General features: G+C 32.4%; 4 protein-coding genes across 4 annotated transcripts in view; 1 reads left to right on the top strand and 3 right to left on the bottom strand.

Annotated features, from left to right (window-relative positions):
- The window catches only part of LOC105620988 (cytoplasmic dynein 1 light intermediate chain 2), a 10,348-nt gene extending 9,174 nt beyond the window's left edge, over positions 1-1,174 (bottom strand). The window contains exons 1-2 of the mRNA XM_012202463.1: positions 1,086-1,174; positions 839-912 (exon numbers count right to left, since the gene is read on the bottom strand). Of these exons, the coding sequence (XP_012057853.1) occupies positions 839-912; positions 1,086-1,174 (163 nt within the window). The remainder of the gene's footprint in view (positions 1-838; positions 913-1,085) is intronic.
- A 450-nt stretch (positions 1,175-1,624) lies between these two features.
- Positions 1,625-3,401, bottom strand: LOC105620987 (39S ribosomal protein L15, mitochondrial). The gene is made up of 5 exons (XM_012202462.1): positions 3,297-3,401; positions 2,865-3,016; positions 2,617-2,782; positions 2,018-2,177; positions 1,625-1,926 (listed from the first exon to the last, which is right to left on the bottom strand). The coding sequence occupies exons 1-5, from the start codon at positions 3,399-3,401 to the stop codon at positions 1,625-1,627; spliced, it is 885 nt and encodes a 294-aa protein (XP_012057852.1).
- Positions 3,402-4,016: 615 nt separating this feature from the next.
- On the top strand, positions 4,017-6,905 carry LOC105621030 (rab3 GTPase-activating protein catalytic subunit). The gene is made up of 6 exons (XM_012202506.1): positions 4,017-4,212; positions 4,457-4,739; positions 4,810-4,946; positions 5,066-5,279; positions 5,665-6,073; positions 6,690-6,905. The coding sequence occupies exons 1-6, from the start codon at positions 4,017-4,019 to the stop codon at positions 6,903-6,905; spliced, it is 1,455 nt and encodes a 484-aa protein (XP_012057896.1).
- A 2,869-nt stretch (positions 6,906-9,774) lies between these two features.
- LOC105620986 lies at positions 9,775-13,538 on the bottom strand. The gene is made up of 6 exons (XM_012202461.1): positions 12,663-13,538; positions 12,123-12,438; positions 11,337-11,923; positions 10,586-11,018; positions 10,138-10,314; positions 9,775-10,058 (listed from the first exon to the last, which is right to left on the bottom strand). Exons 1-6 carry the CDS (start codon positions 13,536-13,538, stop codon positions 9,775-9,777), a joined length of 2,673 nt encoding a protein of 890 aa, XP_012057851.1.
- Positions 13,539-17,009: the final 3,471 nt, after the last annotated feature.

Below are 17,009 nucleotides of genomic sequence, written 5' to 3'. Positions count from 1 at the left end.
ATATATATATGAGACGACACAAGTTGTGTTTCAAACATCACAATCATTATCACAATATCAATACATAATACTACACATCTGTACTTAGCCAGAAGGTTATTATCAACTATATAGCCTGTGTTTTATAATGACAATTATTAATTGCAACAATTCGAAATGAGATTGGAAGATATTGGCCAACTGACTTTTTGCTTTTCATTAAATATAGATAGAAAAGACTTAAATTATCACTTTATGTATATAACATACATACCATAAATATAGGTGACTTAGAATAGTACAGATAACTTGGGACAGCACATACTTTTGTTAAATTGTGCATTCAATCGTGATATCCCTCCAATCTCTAAAGAAATTGTAAATTTTCTTTAATGACTGGATGGATATCATAACTAAATTTAACAAAAGTATTCCAAATCATTCTGCATTATCCCAAGTCACCTATATACTGTGTGATACTGTTCTAATTAAGTCTTGTACAATGTACATTTTTGTATGTTTCTGTATTATGTTAAGATATATTAAGCAATTAAAAAACACCTGTGAATAATGTTGAAAAAGACGAATACAATGTTCTCTGTATGTATGAGCACTCTTGCTTATAGAATGTAAAGAATGTTTTGTCGATATAACCTTTCACCCTTATGATAAAATGCTACACACACGAAATAATTATGATGGGGAAACGGATTAGTTTCCTATAAGTGAGCAATATCGGTCTAACGACGAAGCACTTTTTTTTGTCGATGACACGTATCGAGCAGTAAGTGTGACTACTTAATATGCAAGCTACATTGAACGAGCGATCGAAGGGTTGTATGATGTCATCGGTATTTACCTAAAACGAGGACATTTTTGTTCGATGGCAATTTGTTGTTGCCGCTGTTCTGCACTTCCGCGAGGATAGACGACCTGCAAAGCATACAGTAACATCGAGTAAGACACAATTGAGTGCGATCGAACGCGTAAATTTTTCTCACGCAGCAAGATGTATCACGCAAAGCGATAAGCATCTTATTGCAAACAATCATTTCGCGGCGCATTTCTCGATACCTAGTTAACGTCACATGAATTACGACACGTACCATAAGTTATCCTTATTTTCGACGTCCTCTTTCTTTTTTGTCTGAAAGCCATTGCTTTGTAACATCGTATCAACCGTCATCGCTGCCATTATTATCCATTTGACAGGAGAAGAATATCGATTGCGAGCGCGCGAGCGGCAATGTAATGCGCGGGTGTAGTGAAGATCGATCATATTGCGATTCGACCTCGATTCGATTACATCGAATGAATCAACCTTGTAGTCGAGCTCGCGATTATCGTAACACGTATTTAAAACCATAAAAATACGCATTGAGATCAAACCCCGTAAAATATGTTGAATCGTTTTTTGCTCCCAAGCCAGCATGTAAAATTTACATGATATTTTTAAACACATATAAAAAAAATAACTCGTAATTACAGGCATTAATATAAAATTATTTTATGTTATTATTAAATCTAAGCAATATGTGTGTGGTATTTGGTCGCATTTTAATAACAAAATATGATCGTCTCATAGTCATCAAGTATTATTTATTATATCTATTTATTTCACATTATTATTCTATACATCTTCATTTCAACTCGCGTAAAATTCCTTCAAATACTCAGCTTTTGGTTTCAGTATGACTTTATCCTTAAGATTGACCACCCAACCTGGTTCCAGACCATAAAACAATTGCCGCGGATCCTTACGCTCGCACAACATCTCGTAATCAGAATCCTCCTCAATTTTCGGTAACTCGTAGCCATATTTTTGTGCCAATACCAGCCGTTCCTGAGAAATCTTCTCAGGATCGGCCAAATACCCTCTCATACTGGCGCTGGAATAATATTCTAAACAATCTGTCGGCGGTAAAAGCCTACGTGGTATTGGTTCACCTATATATTATAAAAGAAAAGAATTACATAAAATAAATCTTAGACTTAATATACAGGATTATTTTCAAGAATGAAAGATGTTTAAAATTACCTCTACTGAAGAATTGTTTTGTATTGCACATAGCATGAAGGCATTTTATGTCATAGTAGGCAGTTGTAATTACACCGCCATTTTTTTCAATTGCAGCGATTACAGGCTCACTGGCCCACTGTACCTCTATATTTATTTTGGCTTCAAAACAATGTGCATCCTTAAAACATAATTTCCATATTAATATTATCTCTGTATAGAATAATTATATGCAATTATATGCTATATATAATACAATACAAATTATATTTAAATTATATTATAGATTATACTATAGTATAATCTATAATATAAGTTAAAAATTAAAAATAAAAGTTTTAAATCATATCTAAGATAATCCTGGTTCAAGAAAATTTCTAGGTAAGATATAATCAAAACATAATATAAAAGATATAATATATCAGCTTACAAAAGTATAAATAATTCATACAACTTGTTGATTAACAATTAAATTATTAATCTGGCATAGTACTGCAATGTCACAGATTAATTTTTTATGATTTATTAACTAATATTTTATAATATAATTATAAGATTTATAAAAACTTATAAACTATTATATGTTAAAAGCTCTAAATCTTAAATTCACAGGACATTACCTCGTCTGTCAAATGAACTCCAGCATGTTTCCAATGTACATTTATGTTGTATAGACCAGTGTTTATCAATGATATAAGATCAATTGGTTTACTGATATCTAGTCGATTTGTGTCAATATACAGCTGCAGCGTTTTTAAAGAAAGCGGAGGATATTCTCGTCTCAAACTAAAACACATAGGTTTTTTTATTAGGCATCCAACATATTTTATAATTTTACAAAATATAAATGTAAATTTATCAAACTCACTGATGTCCCTTATAATATGGTTCTTTGCTAAATCGTAAGTAAAATGGAGTATTTCCAGTTTCGTACCCCAAACGCATATAATTCTGTCTTTGGCCAGAGCCTTTATTTCCAGCACCATGCTTATTACCTCCATGTTGACCTCTACCACGTTTCTATGCATAAGAATAACAAGGGAAATTAAAATAAAATTATAAATATTATATTACAAATGTTATAATTATATTACAAAACATTATACACATTTACATATATTTATTTATACTTTTATAAGACTGATACATAGGGTAAGATTTTTAATTCATCAATTGATCTATTCCAATGTGCGCAAATATAATTTTGTTCCACAAAAGCTGCATAATGCGCGATCGATCAATTGATAAATAAAAAACTGGCCTATTGTATCTTTTGTGTTATGTTCTGATTATATCTTACCGGAGATTTTCTTGAACCAGGATTATCTCGGATGTTCCCTAATGATAATCTAGGTAACACTCTTAGCATAGATAACGCCAAATCTTTTCCTTGCTTCCCAGCCATGTCAATATCAATAATTAATTGTTAACCAATTCTTAGATAAACAATTTTTTATAATAAAATGTAATAAATATATACTTCTACTTTGAAGCATCGACAAATTCCAACCTAAAAAAACTACGTCGCGTCGCGCCACATCGCGCATCGTGCGAAACTCATCGCAAATTTAAATCAAATTATCGATAATGTCAGCGTTCTTCAATTACCTCCGAGTCCTTCTTATAAAGATGAAAATTTATCCAGAATTGATGAATAAATACGCTGACACAAGAAAATCATAATATAAAATATATATAAAATATATATAAAATATATATAAAATAATATAAAATCATATAATATATATAAAATAATATAATATATATAAAATAATATAAAATCATAATATAAAAATGATTAATAAAATAAATATGATAGAATATATATATAATAAAATAAATTAATAGAATTGATTTTTGTCACTACTTTAACGTTTGAATAAATGACATTTTGCAACCTGCTTGTTTCTCGCTGGCGTCTGATTGGCTAAACTCCCACTATTTTACTTCGGAATTGTATACTTTCTGATTTCACCATGATTGTCTCGGATTGGAACGATTGGAAGTTGCATTGTTGAAAATGCATCACGTAGAGATCGAAGACTTTTATCATCACGATTTTACTACTGTCTCCGAATGGGAAGTATTCATCGCGCGAATCGAAGAACTTATACACGAATGGAAGCTGCCACATATGAAGGTTACGAACTCCCTCAAACCAGGTGATTTCATCAACTGTCAGTGGCATGAGACCTCAGAGAAGCTAAACTTTGCAGGTTCGTGTTTAATAGTTTGATAAATGATAATAGTTTGATAAAATATATTGTTTGAAATATTGCGGATATCTGCAAAAGTTTTTTTAAAGGAAGATTTTTAGTAATAGAAATATTTTTAATAAGAGAGCATCAGCACAATTTGTGTATGTCAAATAATCATGTACATATTTATAATGTTTATAACTTTTTTTATTTGTATGAAACATTATGTATTTAATTTTTTGTTATTTGATTATGTATTCAGATGTAGAATTTTTGCTGAAACATTACAAGCTAGAAAAGGAAAGTGAAAACGAAGATGCAGCAAAAGAAGAAAACGAAGAAGAATGGATACAGTGTCAAAAGGATGCTTTGGACATATCGAATGATTTTGTAAAGCTCAATGATAATTGTATGGAAATAGCTCGTTATTATGGTGTTAGAGAGTTTCTTGTTTTGATACCAGCTCGAAAAGCAATTTTAACAGATGAAACTCGAATCAAAATTGTACTCAGTTCGCTAACAATTGCTGCTAACAATGCAAATTGGTAAGTAATTTGCCACACGATCGTATTGTATTTCTAATTACAATCCTGTAATTCTTTTTATCCATTTTAGTTATATACCATTACTAGTGCAGATACAAGAATCTTGGCAGAAAATGTATCTTGGATGCTGTGCTGGTAAAGGAACCTGTGTAAATCTTGACATGGTACATTTAAAGAAAATTCCACCACATTGCAGATACCTTACTGGTAAGCATTAGTTATGTTTTTATTTAACTTATCTTTGAATAACATTTATTTTTAATCTTTATTTATTTTTAATCTTAATAAAAAGTGAAAATTATTTTACAAACAGATATTATTTACAGGTTTACTTACTCTTTTCAAGCAGAAAATCGGAGAAGGCTGTGGTGTAAAGATTGATTCCGTAATGGTATCTGCTAGATTTTCTTATTTATTAAAAGACTGGACTAATAGCACGTGGACACAAGAACCTCCGGATTTTGATTTCATGCAAGGAGAAACATTAGGTGTGGCAGAATTGGGTAAACTTCCCTTTGGAGCAACTTTTGACCCCGTCAGGTATTTAGATGGAATATATTATTGTCAGGAATATAATACGATAAAGAAAATATTTTTTTAGTCTTATATAAAAAGAATTTGCTGTAAGTTAATATATCATTTTTTTATAAAACATTCATGAAGTTGCTTCTGAGATCAGCAACTCTAACTCTTTTTTAATAGGAGCATAGAATTAGAATTGTTAATCTCAGAAGCAACTTTATAATGAATGTTTTATTTAAAAAATGATATATTAATTGACTTCAGCAAGTTTTTTTTTATATAAAATCGTGAAAAAAATTCTTTATTACGTTATGCTCTTGATAATAATATATTGTATATTATTCACATTAAAATACTCTATATATATATATTTCTTATCATACTTTAATTTATATATTTTTAGGGAACTTCACCTATTTGTCACATGGCCGCAAATGTCAGATAATGTAGTAGTGGACAGCGAAGGATATTCGGATCTCGAACCACAACTCGCTCCTGAATGGTCAGTGCAAGTGAAAATGGTAGCTTTGCCAGCTTGTTTACTCGGCGAATATATGAGTGATTTTCTGCACCTATGTAACAATCAGAAAACTATGGTAGAACTATTGGGTGAAAACGCATCTTACATTCATGATGATGAACAGATGTTAAGTTCGGCCTTCAGTGTGCTCACCGAATCCAGAATACCTACAATTTCGGCAGTTGTAGGTAGAGCGAACACAAAAAAGAATAAAAACATCGAGGGTCCAATCTCGGAAGAGATACTGCTACCTATACTTTATTTCCTTTTTCCGGATGCAGATGAAAACTCGGTAAGCTTAAGTTGCTTATCAATTTAATTTGTGATGTTACATATTCTACAATAGTTTCAATTTAAGATTATTTTTCAAGACTGACAAATAATTATGTACTTGGCTTAAACTGGAAATTTACACAATAATTTACACAAATATTATTAAGCTATTATTATTATTATTATTATTATTATTATTATTATTATTATTATTATTATTATTATGTCAAGATCGAATATAACCTTTTTCGTTTAATTGTGTTGAATATTTCTCTGTCTTATTTTATTTATTTTCTTATTTTATTTAAATTTCATTCAAAAATCTCTTACTATTTATATATATAAAAGGGATCAAATATGTCCAAAAGTAAAAAACCTTAATGTAATTGTTATAAATGTATAATTAATAAGATAGTAAGTTAAGCTCTTAATTTATTTAATTTATTAATTGTTATTTTTGAAATATAAAATATTATCAACTGATTAATTTTCTCTTTTTCATATATACAGAAATCTTTTCAAAATGTGAAAATATGAAAATATCTCGAATGCTTTCAAAATAAAAATAAAATTGACAATTTTGATTTCTTTTATAAAAGACGTAATTAATAATCACAGATTCAAAATCCTTGCAGAAGTTCCCTTACAACGATATTGTCCCGATTGTGGAAGATGATCAGTGGAAGGGTGTGAAAACTTGCACGATGGACAGCTTGGTGTGGCGTCTATCAGTCGTTGCAGCACACTGCACGCACAATCTTGGGGGCGCAACCGCTCTGGCCCAACTCTGGCATGAATTTGTGCAAGAGATCAGATTCCGGTGGGAAAAGAATGTCCTGATACCTGGGTAAGTACTGAGTAATCTCTTTATTTGTCAGTACGTCGGACGATGAATCGTCTTCATTATCAATGTATGCGCATGTAGATACACGTGCGAATACATTTGTTATAAAATAAGGTAAAGTCAACAGAGAAAACTGTCAAGTTTCTCATGACATTTCGCGTTATACCTCTCATTCAAAGCGATTAGCAGTGTCTTCACAATATATCAGTTCACTTGGTCGCGGTAGCTTTTTTCTAGAGATAAACACTTTGATTACAGTCTTTGGATAATATAATCGCGAAGTTCGCCGTGCGAAAGTAAACATTTGGAAGTGCATGCACTTGAATCTGAAAGAACATTCTCGACTCATTCGTTCCAACAATTTTGTAATTAAAAATATTTTTACTTAAGATTACTTAGAGTTACACAGGGATGTACATCTAAGACGCTTTTGTAACACTAGTAATTCTAACATTCGCAATGTTGCACGCATTTGACAGCATTACATAGTAATGCCTGTCGCGTTAACATTATGATTGGAATTGAATAAATTTCGAAGCATGTTAAATTCCATTTTCCTGTCACATGAACATATTTTCAATATTTTATATAAAGTTCTACGATATATTACCATCGCGATAAACATTTTCTAAAAAGGGGAATTGGGATTTAGCTCTTCTCGCTCGAGCAGAACAATTGTCTAGATTTAGAAAGATCATCTAGATTTAAAAATTGCGCTGCGAACGAAAACAATCTATTAAGGATCTTAAAGTGAAGCTCGAACCGACGAAATCGCTGTTTTACTGATAAGATGCAACACATCAACACATTTTTACTATTACATTATTGTTGCACACATAAATTTTTGTAAAACGATTCAATTAGACGTCTAAAACTTAATCTGCAGTGTGTTTTTTGCTTTCTTGCTTTTTACCTCGTGCCTTTTTTCTTCTTTAACGATCGTTTTATCAACTCGCATTTTTTTTCACGTGTTTATTGTCTCTTCCGAACGTCATCAATTTTTATTTCGGGACAGAAAATGAAAAACTGGGTAAGAAGCGAAAAGGCAAAAAAGTAAAAAGTGATAAAAAGCAAGAAACAGGAAATAAAGAGCACGTTGTCGATTATAGGTTCAAGTTTAATTCTAAGAATTCTATATTATTTTTTCGTGTAATCTTTATTAGTCTGCAGTCTCCAATTTCGTAGATTGCAGAGCTTTTATATCAAACAAATGTTATTACGATTTGACAGTTCAAGATGTCACATTGAATTAAAAAATGATAAAGATCTCTTAATTTCGAAAATTTTTGTCGTTCTTGAAAATTCTAAGCTGCAGACTCGTATTAATGCACTTTAATTCTAGAGAAGGATTTCCAAATTATAAAAGTAATATACACGATATTGTTCTACGAAAATTATTGAGTTCAATCCGATATGAAATCGTATGTATGTCCTACTTTAAGATCCGTTAAGGGGATCCTGAAGTCGTCTGTTTTACTGATTCAGTAGAACTTACACACATACGATTTATCATTGACACATCACTATACAGTACACTACTAAATTAGTACACTATTAAATAAATTGTACGCACACATACATACAAAAAACCTCGCACAATTCTTGTAAGTGTTGAATTTCGGTGAAAATTTGTTAAAAATTTGAAACATATAATATGTTGTAGATCTTGTTATTTTAATGAAAAGTCTAATGGGCACAATCCCTTATAATTGATCGTTTGATATCTACGAGGCGCTACTTTTTAAAACTGGCTAATTATTACAATATCTTATTTTTAATGAGTATGATGTACTACTTCATTATTTGCACATTATATATATATATATATATATATTTTTTTTTTTTTAAATAAAAAGCTATAAAAACAATATTGACTTGAGATCGGTAAGCTGATTTTAGAGATTTAAGTTAACACTGTGTTAAATTAAAGTATAACATAATTGAATAGGAAACTCAATCCTGATTTAAATGATATGAAGCAACACGGCCTTAAACCTCTAAAATCAGGTCAACCTCAAGTCAATATTATTTTTACAACTTTTTATATAAAAATATGCATAGAAAAAATGTGCAATTAAGAGAATAGGAATGCATTGTATTCGTAAAATAAAAAATTGTTGTATTAGCTAGTTGTGAGAAACGATGCTTTGTAGAGGTATGAGAAATGACAATGAAATCGATGTTCGATTATCATTTCTCACTGGAATCAATCGATTATAGGGGGTTGTGTCCATGGAGACTTTTTATTAGGACAACGAGATTTGCAACATATTAAATTTTCAGCCAATTCCATCGAAATCCAATTTTCATAAGGACGAAGTCCTTTTCTAATTAATCTTTTATGTTAACTACATTAAGTATCTAAGTTTAATTCTAAGTACTCAACATTGTTCATGTAATCCCTAGTCCATACCAAGACTGTTTTATACAAAGTATAAAACTTGTAGAGTAATCTCGAATAACATAGCTATGCGAAGATGGTTATAGGCTTTTAAAATGACTATAAAAATGCTTTAGCAGTTATTGAAGAAACTACAATCTATGACCATCTTTTTTGTATAGCCATATAATCCTAGTTTATTCTATATAAAACAAATATTATTACAAATCAATACTAAAAGCTGATAACAAAAAAATCTAATTTTCCAACTTTTTTTGTTTTTGGCAATAAAGTTGATCAGTTTGGATTATATTTCCGTTTATATTTTAATTATGATAAAGGATTTTTGAATCTGTATGTAAAGGCAGTTAGAAGAATACTTATTTGGGAAATATTCGGTAAAACAGACGACTTTAGGATTCCTAAAGATTGAGATTGGACTCTATTGAATACGCTTGAGCAATAATGAACGACGAGACATAGAGGCCACAGATATTTAGAGCGGCACGAGACCACTCCTCGTGGTGGGATTACGAGCCATGTAAATATCCATGTCATGATCGGTCCAGTTATTTTCATCGTAGTTATTGAGAGTGTGCGTGGAATCGGCTAGGCTGTATCGGCTGCCAGGTCGCGGCGGATTTGATTCGAGATTGCGGTTACGCGATCGTGGTCGCTGCCGCCGGGCTGACGAGTGTGGAGGCAGATGATTGCTGCTAAAATTCGACCGCGACATCCGGTCCGAGGCAGCCGCCAGCGACTGGCGCGATTGTCGTAATTCTGAACAAATGCAAGAAACAATGTAGAAGATTAGACGAGTAAAGTTCATGATAAATTTCATCGAACACAGGTAACCAACCTGGTCTCGTGTTGACGAGATTGGAAGTTAACGCAGTGTTGGAAAAATACCGCGTGGAATTATTGGAGAAGCTATGCTGAGATTGACCATCAGCGATCGATCGGGCAGATATTTTGCTGCTATAGTGTCCGGTCTGAGAACGCACATCATCAATACAGGATGCCCTGGTTATCGATCCTAAAATTCATTTTATTTTCTTTATGTTTGCTACAAGACAAAAATATATTTTTTATTTTTATAAGTATTTATCCTTCCAGTATTTTTATACATATTTTTCAAAGATGTAATGATACAAATCTTTGAAAGTTTTTTTATCTTAAGTCTTTTTATCTCAATAGATATAACTCATTTTAAGATTTTAAAATAAAATTACTTAAAGCATAAACAAGATGATAAACTTTATGAATATCAAATATTTATTATAAATGATAAAGAGATAACAATTTACCTTGTCGATCAATAGAGAAAATCCTCGGCCGCGGAATGCTTCTGTTGCTGTAGGCCGACACCTGGTCCCACTCTTTCTGGGCGTTGTAGGCATTTAGAGTAGCCATTGATGACAGAGGCCCGCCGGGGCTGGGAGTCGGACCCACATTCGAGCAACAATTGACCGGAAGACCGGCGATTGGACCGCCCATCTTTGTTTGATCGATGTTGTGCAGGGTATGCAACTTACGAGCACGGCGTCGATTCGCGACCACGAAGATAATCACCGCGACGATAATCGTGGCACAGATAGCCGCGCTCGCAGCAATTGTAATCTTGTCCATGTTTGAGGTGGGCGAATTTTCCGTTCTGACCTCACGACACTGGTTATGCGGTACATTTGCCGGTGTAATGTTGATTTCTTCCAGCGAGATTACGCAAACTACGATGCATTCCTATAATTGATTAATGTCATATGAATTATCCAAATTTTTAATGTAAAGAACCTGAGTAGAAATTCGATCAGGCATGCCTGATGCGCGATCAGGAATCAAGCGTTCCTCACAAGAACTATCTGATATAATCCCAATCAGGATCTGAATAGGGGTCTAAATAAGTTCTGTAATAAGAACCTGATCTTTCGATTCTATCAGGTTATTGTGTTACATTCCTGATATAGTCCCTATTAGGATTAGGAATAATCTCTAGCGGCCCTAATCGAACCCTGATTCAATTTCTGCTCGAGAAATTTTTTGTAAAAGACATCTTTTTACCTGGGAAGGCACATTCTTAATTCTGAATTCTCGTTCGCTAGCCTCGAGTGGTGGTGCTTGCTTAAAACTATTATCCCCGAACAGACGATAGATTACTCTGAAACCTAGAATGTTAGTTGCCTCCGTGTCCCAGTATATAATAACCGCGTTATCCTGTCTCAGCACATCTTTTACAATGATGTCCTTCTCGTTCGATTTCGATTTATATAACGGTGAACCCAGGACCAACGGTGGCCTCGGCGGATGATGTTGTTGCACATGTTCTTGCGATTGCTTTGATGGCGACAAAGTGGTCCTCACAACTACAACATTTCCAGTTCGCGCAGCAGTCGGTCGGGTTGTTGGAATGTAGGTCGAGGATAGTACCGACGGTGTCGTTCTCCTCTGCTCAGTCGTTGTTGACGACACTATTACTGAAGTCGTAGGCTGTGTTGTGCTAGTGACTAGTTCAGTTGTAGAAATTGTGGATCGTACGGTCGGTAGATGGATACCAGTATCTCCAGCTATCGTCTCCGTCGGTTCTCTTGTGTCTACGCTCTCCACCGTTCCGATTCCGATTATCTCCGACGGTCGCTCACAATTCATTTCTATAACAATTAAATTTTATTTTCCTTTTATTCCAATATTGAATTTGAAATTTCTAAAATAGATTACTCTTACTCTAAGTAATTATTTTTTTTAATTAACGCTAATATATTTATTAAAGTTAAGAAAATTAATTTTGTGATTTCAGAAAAAAATTAATTTTTCTAAGCTTGAGGAAATATTGATGAGCATAGGATTTACCTTCGGGATCGATGTTATAAATACTCTTTTCTTGCAATCGCTGAGGACTGCCACAAAATTGTGGCTTGCGTTCACGACTGGTGACTTGTAAGTCTCGCGTCTTGATCCATTCAATGATCCAGCGTAAGCGGCAATCGCAGACGAGGAATCGTCCACCCAGACTTAAACCTCGCAGGGTACTGTTCAGTTGGGCTAATGCTTCTTCCGGAACTGTGGACAACGGGTTACCGTCGATCGCTAATAGCGTGATCGATGGGTTTCCTTGAAAGGCGTTAACTGGTAGTTCGGTGATTAGATTAAATCCAATATCCAACACCTAGAGGGAATTAATTTATTTCATAGAAAATAATGCGGCTTGATTAATCGTCAAAAAGAAACAGTCACTGCGAAATAGTCAGTCGAAAAAAATCACGTTAATTTTTTAAGGAATTTAACAAGATATTCCGGAAGTTAAGTTGAATAGTTACGAGAAATTTTTTTCTGAGTATTTGTCTTTAAACTTTGAGTCTACTATTTTTTTCTATAATTATTATTACTTACTCTAAGGTCGTGGACGCTATTGATAGCCGCCGTAGGGAAATCTGGAATGAGATTGTTCAACAGGCTGAGGGAGGTTAAAGTGTTTTTGATGCCGAAGAATGCATCTGGACCGATATTCTGGATTAGATTTCTCTCGAGGTTTAATCCTGTGAGGGAATCAAGACCCTCGAAAGCTTTGGTTCCGGATGTGCCAGGAAGTTCGCGTATGCTGTTCTGTGACAGATCAAGGAAGGCCAGAGTCTTTAGTCCTCTAAGAGCTTCCGGCACTTTCTTCTGTCGCGTTCCTTTGAGATTGAGATTTTTCAGGGTTTTCTCCAAACCGCGAAATGATCCCGGCACGAGAGTGACTTCGTTGTCGGAAAGTTTCAACGTGATTAGTTTGGTACCAACAAAAGCATTGTCATTGACTTTGGTAATTTTATTCATTGAGAGGTCGAGCACAGTGAGATTCTTCAGGGTTTTCAAGTTGATACCGGGGATTTCCGTGAGTTCATTATCTCTAAGATTCAAACTCTTTAGATGATTCTCCTGACCCTTGAAAGTCTCTGGTTCGATGCTTTTGATATTACATCCAGATAGCTGTATATTGTTAATCCTTAAAGTGGCGAACGAGTTGTTCCTCAAGACACCGATTGTACTATTAGTGATATAAAATAGATCAATTGACGTTTTGGTAGCGTAACGACGCATCGCCGACAATAGTTGTTCATAATTGACAATATCGCACTGTACCGAGAGCTCGCCAGCTAAATTATAATCGCAGATGCATGAGCTGTCGAGATTCGTCGTATACTGTGACCACGGACAGACGGATGTCGTCGCCGCAACGACAAACGCTCCCGTTAGCAACAGCAATAATTCCTTTGGAATTTGCATGTCTGAAAATCAAGAAATAAAAACAATTTAAACAATAATAAAAAAGTTTATTGTAGGCTTGTTAAATTCTCTTTTGCAGAAAATCAGGGTTAGGTAAGTTAATATTTTTTTTAACTTATAATAAAGTTAAAGTTAATGGCTTTAAAAAATTAATAAAGTTAAGTTAAAAGTTGAAGGAATAAAAATTTAACTTAACGTAAGTTAAGTCAATATTGAATTAACTTAAGTTAAAAAAAGTTAATTAATTTTGAAAAAAATTATTTTTTAGATCAAAAGATCCTAATTTTTCTTAAAATGAGATTAAATAACTGCATAGATTATTAAGTAAATTAAATTTTTATTTTTTATTCATATATAATATAAATACATAACTCATAACTATATAAGTTATATAACTTTAAAAAACAGTCAGCACATAGAGAAGATACAAGATCAGTGATTATTTTTTAATAAGTCTTAAGCTATAAGAAATTGACCAATTACAATCGAATGCGAGAAGAATATTTGACTAATTGGTCAATTTCTTACGACTTAAGGCTTAAAACATCTATTATAGATTATAGGACTAAGGCTTATGGTATAACCACATAAACTAATCAGAGAACTGTATTAGCATCTTAAGAAATTACTTAAGTCTTAAAATATAAACAGATTACGAATATACGTCCTTAGTCTTATTATATCTTATTATTTTTCTAAGATATTTAAAAGAGATAAAAAAATTATTTAACTTAAATAAAAGTTAAAAAGTTAATGTTTAAAAATAAATTAGTTAAGTTAAAATTTAATGCATTTAAAATTAACTAAGTTAAATTAAAAGTTATTAACTTTTTAAGTTTTTTTTAACTTTTAACATTTTAACTATTTATTATCCAACTCTGTAGAAAATAAATCTAAATAGATGGTTAAGTTAATATAAAAAATTTTATAAAAAATGTAAATTGTGTAATGACAATTACTTTGTTTATAATTTTGAAAATAATTTTTGTTTATTATAAAAAATACGAAAAAATAAAACAAATGATTCTTAAATAGATAAAAATATAATATCTTGGATTCAGTGTCGTTTTTCATATAATGTATTGTATCGTATAATATACGAAAATATTTGCAGGATACAACAAAAAAGCTTATTGACTCCAAGATATGAAAAAATCTAATGGAATTAGGTACATAAATTCCGAAAATTAATAGAATAAACGTTGATATAACATTTTACAGAAGGTGATAATTTAATTGCTGTTACGCGAGTTGCATTCTAAGATTCTTCGAATATCATGGATGTCATTGTTGTGTTGTAACTAAGGGAACGTACCATCTTATTGAGAAAGCGCCAATTCCTTTGGACGCACGTGGGTACACGCGTGAATTTCGAAACACATGTCGCAATGCCTGTGCATTCTCGCAATTATGTCGCTTTTTATAATATGATGCTTTTCGCACTTCCCTTCACGGACAGGTTGTTTCACGAAATACCATCCGGCCATTTTCGTCAAATATCATTTTCGTACTCTACGACACTCATCTCTTGCGGATATCAATGAAACGATTGAAGTATGCGATTGTATAAATTAGCTTTTCTTTTTTTCAATTACATTTTATTAACCTTACATCGCGCCGATGAAAATTCATGGCGTTTGTTGCAAAATTTTCCGCCTTCTTCTTAAGTATAGTCATAAACATTCTTTCCTAAATGATATGTATATAATGATCAGATTGTGTAGAGTAATTGAATTTCTTGAAAAGTACTGTGAGTTCATTATGCCGTACATGACTTCGTTATGTACGGTAACGACGAGAGTAATCCATTTCTCCCCATATATAAGTGAATGTAACCATTCATTAAAGCGACGAATTTGCCAAATGTGAAGAATAATTATAGGATTGCGAAGACAGAGAAAGTGAAATCGCCATGTATTACAATCAATATTAGGGAAACATTTAAATGCATAGGTTCCATTCGTTATTTAAACGATCTCAATTTTTGTAAATTTGCTTTACAGTTAAATTTTTAATTGAAGTTTTTTTTATTATTCAAAACGTAGAGTGCAATGAAAATAACAGAGATTAAATTCATGAAAAGAATTTATTAGAATCTAAAAATCTATTTATCTAAGAGTAGAGATGAAAATAATTTTGTTGGATCCAAAATAATTGTAATAACAATCAAAATAATTATGTAGGAATCTCAAGCATGATAAGCAATACTGCAAAAAGTTTTGATATTCTACTATCAGTTTGAGTGTCCTACATTATTTTAATAATTATTTTAATAGTCCAATAAAATTATTTTCAGATCTGTATTATCTAAATTTTTATATATTTGATCAAAAAAACCTTTCCGTGAAACAAGTTTTACTATTTTATTTATAGCAGCTTTTTTCGCGTATCTCTGTTCTCGACTTTTGATTTGGATAAATAACATTTTCGACAAGTGAATCTTCGCTTTGACAGTAAATTTTTAGACAATTTCGAGACAGGTAAGCTGGAATAGTTGATCATGATCGAAACCCGCAGGAATTCGTGCACCGTAAGGTGGCTATCGATAGCGAGAGGCTAAGGACACGTATCACGCGTAACACTCCGGCCGTTGACTCGTAACGGGTTCAATCTATGGGCTCGGGTTTGTTCAACGAGGCGTTCTCGAGCGTTGATCACGTTGACTTTTCTCCATGGTGATTTTCTATGATTATTGATTATCTCACCAATGCATAATATTGCCATAAGTGGCCTAATAATTTTCTAATAGCGGCACTTCTTTAACTGTTTAATTTTTCAAATTTATGCTATTCTTGATTTTTTTTTTAATGAAACTAAAATTCTTCGAATTTCTTATCTCGCGAAATAATCTTAAAGAAAAAGATAAAGAAAAAGAAATATTACATTTTATGCATTTAGATATAATATTCAGTGCAACTCTTGATTCTTCAAGATATGCAGAGATTAAAATTAATTTTTTTCTATCGGTCGAAGATTGATTTTTTTATTCGCGTGTAATTCTCAACAGGTCAATGCCCCACACATGTATTATATTCGTATACACGATAATGACTGTTAGATTGTTACATGGTTGCGCCGCATTTCTGTTTCAACACTGCAGCATCGCGGCCAGACTTTCGAGTTTTTCCCGGTCTCACGTTGCCCGCGTTTACACGCCATGAATTCTCATAAACGCACATCTTGCATTCTGTACGTGATTGCAGTAGTAGGGGAGATTGGGGCTTGTTGACGCAATTTTTACAATTTCGACATTAGATGATTAATTAAACCATTAATTATAATGATTAAAATGTTGGTATGATAGAATTAATTATAATATAATATAATATAATAATAATTAAATAATGATTATAATATAATAATTAAATTGATGTGATAGAATCTTTCTCTACATTTCATGTCTGAAATGATTCTATCACTACACTGTATAATTTGTTTGTAATAAGTGAAGCACGAACTTAAACTGCATTG

Source organism: Atta cephalotes (genome assembly GCF_000143395.1).
Source record: "Atta cephalotes unplaced genomic scaffold scaffold00031, whole genome shotgun sequence".
Lineage (NCBI taxonomy): Eukaryota > Metazoa > Arthropoda > Insecta > Hymenoptera > Formicidae > Atta > Atta cephalotes.
The sequence above is the reverse complement of the archived record's forward strand: the minus strand, read 5'-3'. Positions and strand labels throughout refer to the sequence as shown.